The sequence below is a fragment of the Ptychodera flava genome, chromosome 7 (genome assembly GCF_041260155.1).
Source record: "Ptychodera flava strain L36383 chromosome 7, AS_Pfla_20210202, whole genome shotgun sequence".
NCBI lineage: Eukaryota > Metazoa > Hemichordata > Enteropneusta > Ptychoderidae > Ptychodera > Ptychodera flava.
Genome location: NC_091934.1, coordinates 18,350,231 through 18,360,081, shown reverse-complemented (window position 1 = coordinate 18,360,081; position 9,851 = coordinate 18,350,231). Strand labels below are relative to the sequence as shown.

The 9,851-nt window shown below is 39.7% G+C and overlaps 1 protein-coding gene across 1 annotated transcript; it reads left to right on the top strand.

The window, feature by feature from the left end:
- The first annotated feature begins 896 nt into the window (after positions 1–896).
- LOC139136352 (zinc finger protein 391-like) lies at positions 897–2,292 on the top strand. Its single transcript, XM_070704077.1, has one exon. The coding sequence runs from the start codon at positions 904–906 to the stop codon at positions 2,290–2,292; it is 1,389 nt and encodes a 462-aa protein (XP_070560178.1). The 5' UTR covers positions 897–903.
- The last annotated feature ends 7,559 nt before the right edge of the window (positions 2,293–9,851 follow it).

Here is a 9,851-nt window from a genome sequence, read left to right as displayed (position 1 = left end):
CGACTTCGTCTTGTGTCTGATGCAGCATAAATGACACTCATGCATACTGGGTAATAACCTTTTAATGTCTAACTATTCTTGAAAATCCCCAGAAATGTTTTTCATGGCTATGTTATTCCTCCTACTGTTTTTGTCTAGTAAAAACTATTATTTAGCATGTGTTGTTTGCAATTGCAGTGTCATGGATTTTCCCTCCTGACGGGAAGCAGCATCTTCATTCGCATCATCGATGCTGAAGACGGAATCCAGTTTTACGGAACCACAGACCAAGTCAGAAAATACATGTCATGCAGACTAACTTACCAAAAGTATGACCAAGAAGTGTCTGGTGAAACTGGTCTTCTAAAATCGGAAGAAAGAAATGATGGGTGGTTTTGCCATTGCACACACTCTGAGGACTCACAGTGTTTGGAAGAGGGTGAAAATAAAGAAAGGAAGGAAGGAGACGATCTGCCAAATAACACTGCGAACAATTTAACCAGCTCAGACTCTGGCCATTCTAGCAAATGTGAGGTGATATCCATAAGCGATGAAAGCAATTCAGAAACAGAGTTTGGTGATTTGACACGTCATGTCAATTTGACAGAAGTCAGCCAGAAAAAGTTAACGTTTGAAGACACTTCAGAACAAGTTGCTGAAACTGACCCTAATCAAGAAGCAAGCAATAAAGACAGTTCTCAGCGCATCCCACAAAGGAGTCTGCAAATGCGTGATGTGATTAAAGCGATTATCAAGAGATATGAATGTAAGCCAGGTAATAGCAACGTAGATACAGAAACAAATGAAAGAATGGTTTTTCTCCGAAAAAAATTCACAGACGTCATGATCAGAAGAGCACTTTTAGAGCAAATAAATGAAGAGGAAAGGTGTACAGGACAGGCTGCATCCAAATCCATTCTTGAAATGGGGAGCTTCCAGAGTGCTGGAGATGTTCCATGCCAGGAATCTGTGAAAAATATGGAGGCAAGTAGAGAGAACTTTCCGAACCTTGAGAAAAATGAAAATAACCAAAATATTTGGTCTCAGCAGAACAAGACCTCTTGTACAGAGACCAGTGAAAGCTGTGAAGATATCTCTGAACTGACCAGGTCCCAGCATGCCAAGTCAGAAGGGGGAGAGACTTCATTACATAATACCGCAGATGAGCCATGCCATAGGAATGATAGACCTGTCCCATCTCCGTCTCCGAGACATGAAGTCACAGATCAACTCCATCCAAGTAATGTAGAACAGCATGCAAAAGACGGTGGAGAACAGTGGAAACCTCTTGACCTTTCGAGGAGAAAGCCAGCGGAAAGAGTTCCCCATGGAGCAACATTTGCAAAAAGCACTATGGTTTTTTATAAAGTGCAGCAACATGATTCTGAAGACAAGACAGAAGAAAGTAATGGGTCTTCAAATGATGAAGCATCACCAGACAGCGAGGCATCGTCAGAGTTCCAGTTTTACGACATATCCACACAAGCCAAAAGGCGCTATCAGTGTAGGCTGTGTGGTAAAGCCTTTACCCAGCTCTCATTGCTTAAAGAGCATGTTAAAACCCACACAGGAGAGAAGCCATACACATGCAAAATCTGTAGCAAAGCATTCAACCATTCCAGCAACTTCAAGCGCCATGAACGGCTAGTGCACACTGGTCCACATGACAGAGGGCGCCATCGGTGCCCAGTGTGTTTCAAGGCTTTTCCACTGTCTCACCACCTAAAGGAACACTTTCGAATGCACAATGGTGAACGTCCGTACCAAAGCAAGACCTCTCGACAAAGGTTCAAACAGTTATCCACATTAACAACACAGCAAAAACAACATAATAGTAGCTCACCAACCCATAACAGCAGCCAACAGGTATCAACAAAGTTAACTGCATCACATACCCAAGCTCTCTCCCCAAATCCCAAAGCTAGATATTCAGACTCTAAAGAGGGTAGACTGGTTGCCCATACCTATCCATGCACATCTCCTACTATGAACCACCGTGATTTGCCAAAAGAAAGGAATAACTCTGCTAGACCGATGCAAAGACTCCCTTATATGGAAACATTGAAGTCAAGGCTGTTACACAGGGTTTCCCGTGTGCCAGACACAGAATTCGTGCAGAGAGTATTTCAAGGCAGCTCCCCCAATCTGGATCAGCCTCCTTCCTGTCCCTCTTATATGTCACATTGGTACAGGACAACATCAGAGCATCAGTCATTCATCCAAACAGAGGAGCCAACAAATGGCCAGAACTCGGACTGTGAAAATGGATCTGTACAGGAAGGTTTGTCACCAACCGATCAAAGCAGCCCCTGAGTCCAAAGGAAACGACCATGTATCCACCCCCACTAATTCATGTACAAGTTCGCATTTAAACAATGCAAATGGTGTTAAGGAAATCTTTTCCAAGCTTCACATGAGCTAACAAAACACAAATGTAATGAAGAATACCAATCAGCCACCGACATCTTTGTGTGAGCACATCGAATCGAATTTGAACAACATAAAAAAGAATCTTGTGCCCTGTGATGGTACTCGGGAGGCAGATGTGAAATCTGTTATCTCGATGAGAATACTAGGTTTAGTGCCACCGATTATAATAGTGGTGTTGATAGAGACGATTTGGCACAAAGTGATAACAGTAGGATTGTTAAAATGTCCAGAATCAATAGTGATATTGACAATGGCAGTCACAACCTTTCACCCCACAATGGGACGATCTCAAACGATCTCAAACGATCTCCAGACACCTGAGCAGGCGTCGCAAGACAAGATTACAGAGATTCACCCTGACAAGGATATCATAAAACGCTTTGTTTGTTCAGTCTACAACAAAGGCTTATCGTGTGCGGGCACTCTGCGAGAACATCTGAAAGTCAGTTGTGGCTGAGGTTGCAAACGTCACCAAAGACTAAGGCTGCATTTAAAAAAATGGCGGGATGGACGAATTCAGGGGGCTTCGAAAAGGCTGGGGGTAGTATAGCGGGACTTGGAACTTTTGCTTTGCCTATAAGTGGGAACCTGAAAATATTCTGGTTCCCAAAATGTTAATGTCATCCAACGGTTCTAATGTTAGTAATAATTAAATAGAATCAAGAACCATTTTGTCGCATTTTATGACTTTTATCTCAAACACATCTAAAATGTATGAATGCCATTGCATTTCGTAAAAAACAAGTAGGCCTCGTAACGGGCTAAAGCTGCAACTGTTGATAACTTCTTTCAATACTTCTATGCAACAGGAAAGATATGACTAATATATCAATCATAAAGGTCTGCTGAGAAAATGCAATAAAATGAGATGTTATAAATATTAGGCGCCCAAAGAGCGCGCCAAAATAAAACTGAAAAGTAATTACAGAAAGTAATTAAACAAAGAATGACCACCGAATCACTCTTTAACGTTATGTGGTACTCTGAGGCAGGTGGGTTCGCGTCTCATTTCCATAGAAATGTGTCAGCTGTGCTACATAAAAGCGAAGTCGGAAGTGATGTTTTCTGAAACGTGTTTCCTTGAAGATGAACGTTGTCTTTTCGTTTGACACTGTTAGTCCCTTGAGTGTAAAATATGCCTTTTGTTCCATTCTGTCGACTGAATTTTGTCGAGAAAATGCCCTTCTTTAGTAAGATCAGTGAATTGTGAAGGCTTTCCGAATTACGTGAATGGATATAGGTAATTTATCTTCCTCAGAGTGCAACCGAATATATTGAGTACGATTTCACTTAACCAACATATCTATTGTCTAAGCGACTTGTCTTATTGAAAATGACATGAAAACCTCCTCATATGCAATAGTTGACTCGAAGGATGAAGGGGTACATACGTTTGATAGAAAACTTTCAATTTTGATATAAATGATAACCATTAATTAAAGTAAAAAACTTCATACTGATTTATGAAATTTAACATCTCGGGTCACAGGAAAAAAGACAATTTTGTATTGCATAATCTAATCTCATTCTTAAATGACAGGGGTTGAAAGACTGACACTGAAAAATGTGAATCACGATCAGAAATATGACAGAACCCCATGGCCTAGGAGGGCACTGTTTTGCGTTCCGAAGGTATTTCCCGAGGGATACGGTGTATTCTGCCGCAGACACGAAGCTAATATAATGCACTGACTTCTACTTTCTTGGTCGGGCAGGGCAGATATCGGTTGGTTGGCCTAGGGACCAGGATGGGGAAAACGAGGAGAGGGAAAGTTACTTGTAAAACAGGTACAAAGGAAAATCGACATTCAAGCTTTTTTCATCACAAGGAAGGGGAGCTTCACGTCTGCAGGGGAATTATAAAATTTTACGGAGCCAAAATTTTAAGGGGAAATTTATTCCAGGGCAGGAGAAATCGACAAGTTTTTTTCGCAACAGGGCAGGGGAGCTTCAAAAATTTCAATGGGGTTTCAATGGGGAGGGGAAACAGGCAAAAATACGTGAGGAGTTGGTAAAAATGAAGTTTGAGCGCGGGAGGGTAAGTCGAAAAATTTTCAGTTGGAGGGGAATTATGAACAGCTAATTTATTACCCTCATGACTTAAAATTAGTCAGTTCACATTACTTGTCCTGCACAATATATCTTATCATGATAAGGACCCTCTTTAAAAGTGCATTGTTTGTTGGCTGCACCTAATAAATCTCATTTCATGACTCTTGAAACTTTGTCGAAGATAGCAGCATAAAATTGATATCTAACAAACAAGCTAGTGTAAATCTTGCCGAGTTGACCTCGCTTATCAGATCCTGATCAACCGAGGGTGGGCGATTCCACTTATTTAGATAGAAGTTGATGTCCATGTGATGTAAGGTCAAATTGCTCACAGAGCAGCATGGGTACGTCCATCGTGTGTATGTCCAGTGCATAGGTTGTAGACGACAGGAAGTCTACCAGAACAGTAATCCAACTGACAGAGTCTGAAGTACAAAACTGTCAAACGCAAGGACTTCCGAGTATAGTATTAAATAAATGTGTAAACGGGGAAAATGATTAAGGGAGAATACACTTCGGATTCTCATACTTTTATTTGTTCTACCACTCATTGAGGTTCATTTTGAGGCTCATATAGCACGGTTAGAGAAACCGTGCATTGAGTGAATAAAGTTTCTGCATGCATATTTTTGTGTAACCGAACATTCTATTTTCCCCAAGCCCTGCCTTTTGAATATGAAATATCAGTAAATGTATTTAAGTAAGTACTTTCCCAAGATTTGCAAGGTGACCCTTAGTATATCAAAGGATGGATCGAGGTGAAAGTTATGTTTCATCTTTAACTCATTTCTAGGCCGGTTTGAAAACTATTTATGGTAGAGGGAACAGAATAATGATCGTCAAAGTACAATCTAGAGGAATTCCAAGCACGTAGTTTTCGATAGAAAGATGGCAAGTCACACCTTCATAACTGTCATAGTCACAAGTATCAAAGTGTCAAAGTATGCTTCAGAATTAAGTAATCTAACCGATAAACATTGTTTTTATCAACTCAAATCTTATCTTGCTTTTTCACCCCATGTTTCATCTTCCAACGTCGTTCATATATGTAATTTGTCCTTTGACAATCTACTGTCAAATTGAAGGTCTCAAAATAACAGAAAACTATGCATTTCGTCTCCTGAACCATTCAGTGATCCTAATGATATAGGGCCATCATTAAGAAAAAAACAAGGAAGATGTTTGCACAAATTCAGTGCAAAGTACAATACATCTCGAGATACTTTATCTACTTTACATAGGCTGCATTGAGGACCTGAGGAAAGATAGCATGGACGTGCATTGGGTATTGGCCGTGTATCTCAAGGCCACGCACCTTGCAGGTTGGTACAGACCACATGACCGTTCACGTAGGGATCCCTTATCGAGTTTGTTCGTAACATGATTTATGGATCGGAGTACGAGTGCAGGCTAAGAAATTTTTTTCAGGCTGGAGTCACGTCGATCGCCCTATGGTCAATGCTGTCAGGCTGATCAACGTTTACTTAACGGAGCAGTCAACTGTACGCTACCATTCCCTGCCCTTGCTTACTTCTATTTCCCATCCCTTGTTTTATCGTCCCTTAAAACTTGAAGCCTCCTTCCCCCTCATTCACTTCTTCTTCTTCTTCTTCTTCCGCCATATTGGATAGACGTACAGAAGAAGGGCTCCTACTTGTTTTGATTTTCTACCAGTGAGAAGTGCCATCCTTCGTCAATTGTCATCAGTTTATGTTGTGAGTAGTGTTAAGTTCTTTGGGGTCTTGTTTCCGGTCCGGTTTCATCTTCAACTAGGCGGATTTCCTTCGATTTTATTTTTTGTCATTTGTTAACCCGTGGTCGGCAATATGGCCGCCCGGGAGGACAAGCCATTTCGGAATCTGACACGCAAGCATGCTGTCAGGTGTACTAATATTGAAGGTGTTCCCGTTGAAAGCTATGTTGAAGAGATTGCAATGAAAGTCGGAAGTGAAAATGTTATTGCTGCTTCTAGAATGAATAAGTCCGTTGTTGTGTTCTTAGCAACACTCGGTAATGTTGAAAGTATTGTTGAATCAAAGTTTGCTTTGTTTGATGAACTAGTCGATGTGGAACACATGGTGAAACCGGCTTCAAAATTAATTCTGTCAAATGTTCCTCCTTTCATTCCTGATGAAGTTTTGGAGGAACATTTATGGAAACTTGGCAGAGTTGTTGGACATTAAGAGCAATCCCTCTTGGTTGTAAAAATGCTTCGCTGAAACATGTGAAGTCGTTTAGACGACAAGTTCATGTTTTGCTACACAATGAGAACATCAGTGGTGTAATTCAGATCAAATATGATGACCGTTTCTATTCCGTTTATGTATCTGTAGATGAACTGCGTTGTTTTCACTGTGGACTTAAGGTCATATCCGTAAACGTTGTCCTAACTATCATGATCATAGATCGTCAGAAAACAACGATAATGACACTGAAAATGTTCAAAAAGACAATAATTGTGTGGATGAAAACTCAGGTTTAATGGATGTTGTCGAAAGTGAAGCAAATGCAAATGAAGGTGTTAATCAGCATATCAATACTACAGAAATTAACACCTCAACTTCAAGTAACGCCTCAACGTCAACTCGCTTTGTCGAAAACAATGAGGCACAATCAGAGTCCGCTCACAAAGTCACATCTGTTGATGAAAATTCTGTCGATCAAAGACCTCTCACCAGTAAAAACAGTCAACCCACTGACGCTCAAGAGAAAGAAAAAGGTGTTAACTCTGCTGCAAACGTTAACGTCCATGCTGATGAAGACAGGTACGAACCCCTGCTTCACCTTCATATTCTCCGCTCCCCTCTACTCCCGTTTTATCATTCGACCCTCCTTCTTCGTCATCATCTTCACTTATTGAATCTCAATCGCTTGAGTTTCCTGAGACTCCTTTTTCAGATATCAATGTAAATGAGTCTCAGGATTTGTTTATTTCTCAGTCACAGTCTCCAAGAAAAGCTTCTCAAAATCAGCTTATTTGGTCAGGAGTGAAAACATCAAACTCCTTTGATGTTCTCAGCGAAATGTCTGATCATGACAATGAGTCTGTTGCGTCTGAAATTTCTGACTTATCAGAATTTCAAGAAAAGCTACAAATCAAGCCGTCTAATTTGCTTGAGTTTTTAGAAGACATTAAAGGCTCTAAAATATGATAGAAAAATGTAAAGATTACTGCTCAGATTTTAAAGTTCTCATAAAGTCATTTGCTAACTTACGCAGGTCAGATATTGTCACTAGTCAACAAAAAGTTCGTATCCATAAACTTGTGGCAAAGTTACAACAACATGTTAGACAATGTAAAAGCTTGGCTATTACTAAACAAACATGGGAAGTAAAATCGTTCTTGTTTTTGCTTGTCTAGTGATGGCAAGTTTCATTTCTTGGAACGTAAATGGTTGCCATGATTCTTTGAAACGGTATAACATTTTGTCTTCGTTGAAGTCCAATCATTATGCTGATTTTTATTTTTACAAGAAACCCATTCTACAGTGGCTAATCAGGCGCAATGGCAAGTAGTTTGGCGCGCCCTATTTATTTCTCACATGGTACTAGTAATTCTGCTGGGGTTGCAGTGCTGTTTCCAAGTAACAAAAATGTTGATGTTGTTTCTGTAAAAAGTGCCGTCCAGGGTCGTCTACTTCATTTGCATATTAAAATGGATGACACTTCCTTTCATTTGCTTAATATTTATGCTCCTTCAAGTGGAGATGATCGTTGTATTTTCTTTGAAAGTCTTCGTAAATTTCTCCTTGATTTTGATCTTGATAATGAAAATATTGTCATAGGGGCGACTTTAATTGTACTCTTGTTCCTGATTTAGATAGGTCGTCTCATATTGAACCACATTTAAAGTCTTCGCAAGTTTTTTCTTCTCTTGTTCATCGCTGTAAGCTTTCTGATGCCTGGCGTTATTTTCATAAGCAGGCTCAAAATTTTACGTGGCAGAGAGGAGAGCAAAAAAGTCGCATTGATACTTTCTTCATCAACAAGAGGTTGACTTCGAAAATTAAATCTGTGTCTATTGACTCTCCTACTGATTTATCTGATCACTCTCTTGTTTCTCTTGTTTTAACTATGAATTCGAGTGTCAACAAAAATCCAGTTTGGTGTCTCAATACTAGTCTTCTTAACGATGAAATTACTGTACTTTAATTAAGGAATTCTGGGAAGGTTGGCGTAATGAGAAGGATAGGTTTTCTTCTCTTCAGTCTTGGTGGGATATAGGAAAACAAAAGATTAAAGAACTGAGTCAGCAGTACAGCGCTGAACGAGTTCATCACTTTAAACGTTCAAAACAAAAGCTTATTGAGGAAATTCGTACTTTGGAAACATTGATTCATATTCAGCCTTCTCTGGAAACAAAGATATCACCAGCAAAAAGACCTTTTAGACAGTTTTCAGAAACTTGATACCAGAGGTGCAGTTATTCGTTCTCGTTATTCAACAGCTCAATGATTCTGATACTAATTCACAGTTTTTCTTTTCTCTTGAAAATACAAAGGCTGTCGTAAATCAATTACTCATCTCCAACGTAAAGATCATACAATTACTGAAAATCAGAGAGAAATTCGTCAACTTACTCGCCAGTTTTATCAAAACCTGTTTAATGCTGAGCCTGTTTCACCTGAAGCACAAAATACTTTGCTTCATGATCTCCCTCAATTACCTGCTGACAAAGTTACTCAACTTGATGAACCCATTAGTCTTGATGAGTACACCTTTGCACTCAAGAACATTGCGAATGGTAAAACACCTGGTGTTGATGGCATTCCTTGTGAATTTTATAAAAAATTCTGGTCTCTTCTGGGGAACGATTTTCACCAGGTTTTTCAAAAGTCAATTTCCGATGGCCTTCTTCCAACGTCCTGCCGTAGAGCTGTTATCACACTCCTTCCGAAACAAGGTGATAACTCCCTTCTTAAGAACTGGAGACCTATCAGTTTGCTTTGCTCTGATTATAAAATTTTCACTAAAGCTTTATCGCTTCGCTTAAAGCAGGTTTTACAAGATATCATTCATGTAGATCAAAGTTATACTGTTCCAGGCAGACAGATTTTTGATAATATTCATTTAATTAGGGATTGCATTCATTTTCATAATGACATGAATCTTCCTCTTGGTATTCTTTCTTTAGATCAGGAAAAGCTTTTGATCGTGTCAGTCATCATTATCTGCATGCGTTCGGGTTTGGTGAAAATTTCGTCAATTTTATTAAACTTCTGTATACTCAAACTGATAGTCTTGTTCGTGTTAACAGTTCCCTTACTGCTCCAGTTCAGTTTTCACGTGGTATAAGGCAAGGTTGCTCATTATCAGGGCAGCTGTATGCAATTGTTATTGAACCTCTTTTACACAGAATAAGACAAGACGACAGTATTCAAGGTGTTATG

Bases quoted from the DNA above. Each gene is read 5' to 3' on its own strand.
- LOC139136352 (XM_070704077.1), top strand. From the start codon at position 904: ATGGGGAGCTTCCAGAGTGCTGGAGATGTTCCATGCCAGGAATCTGTG.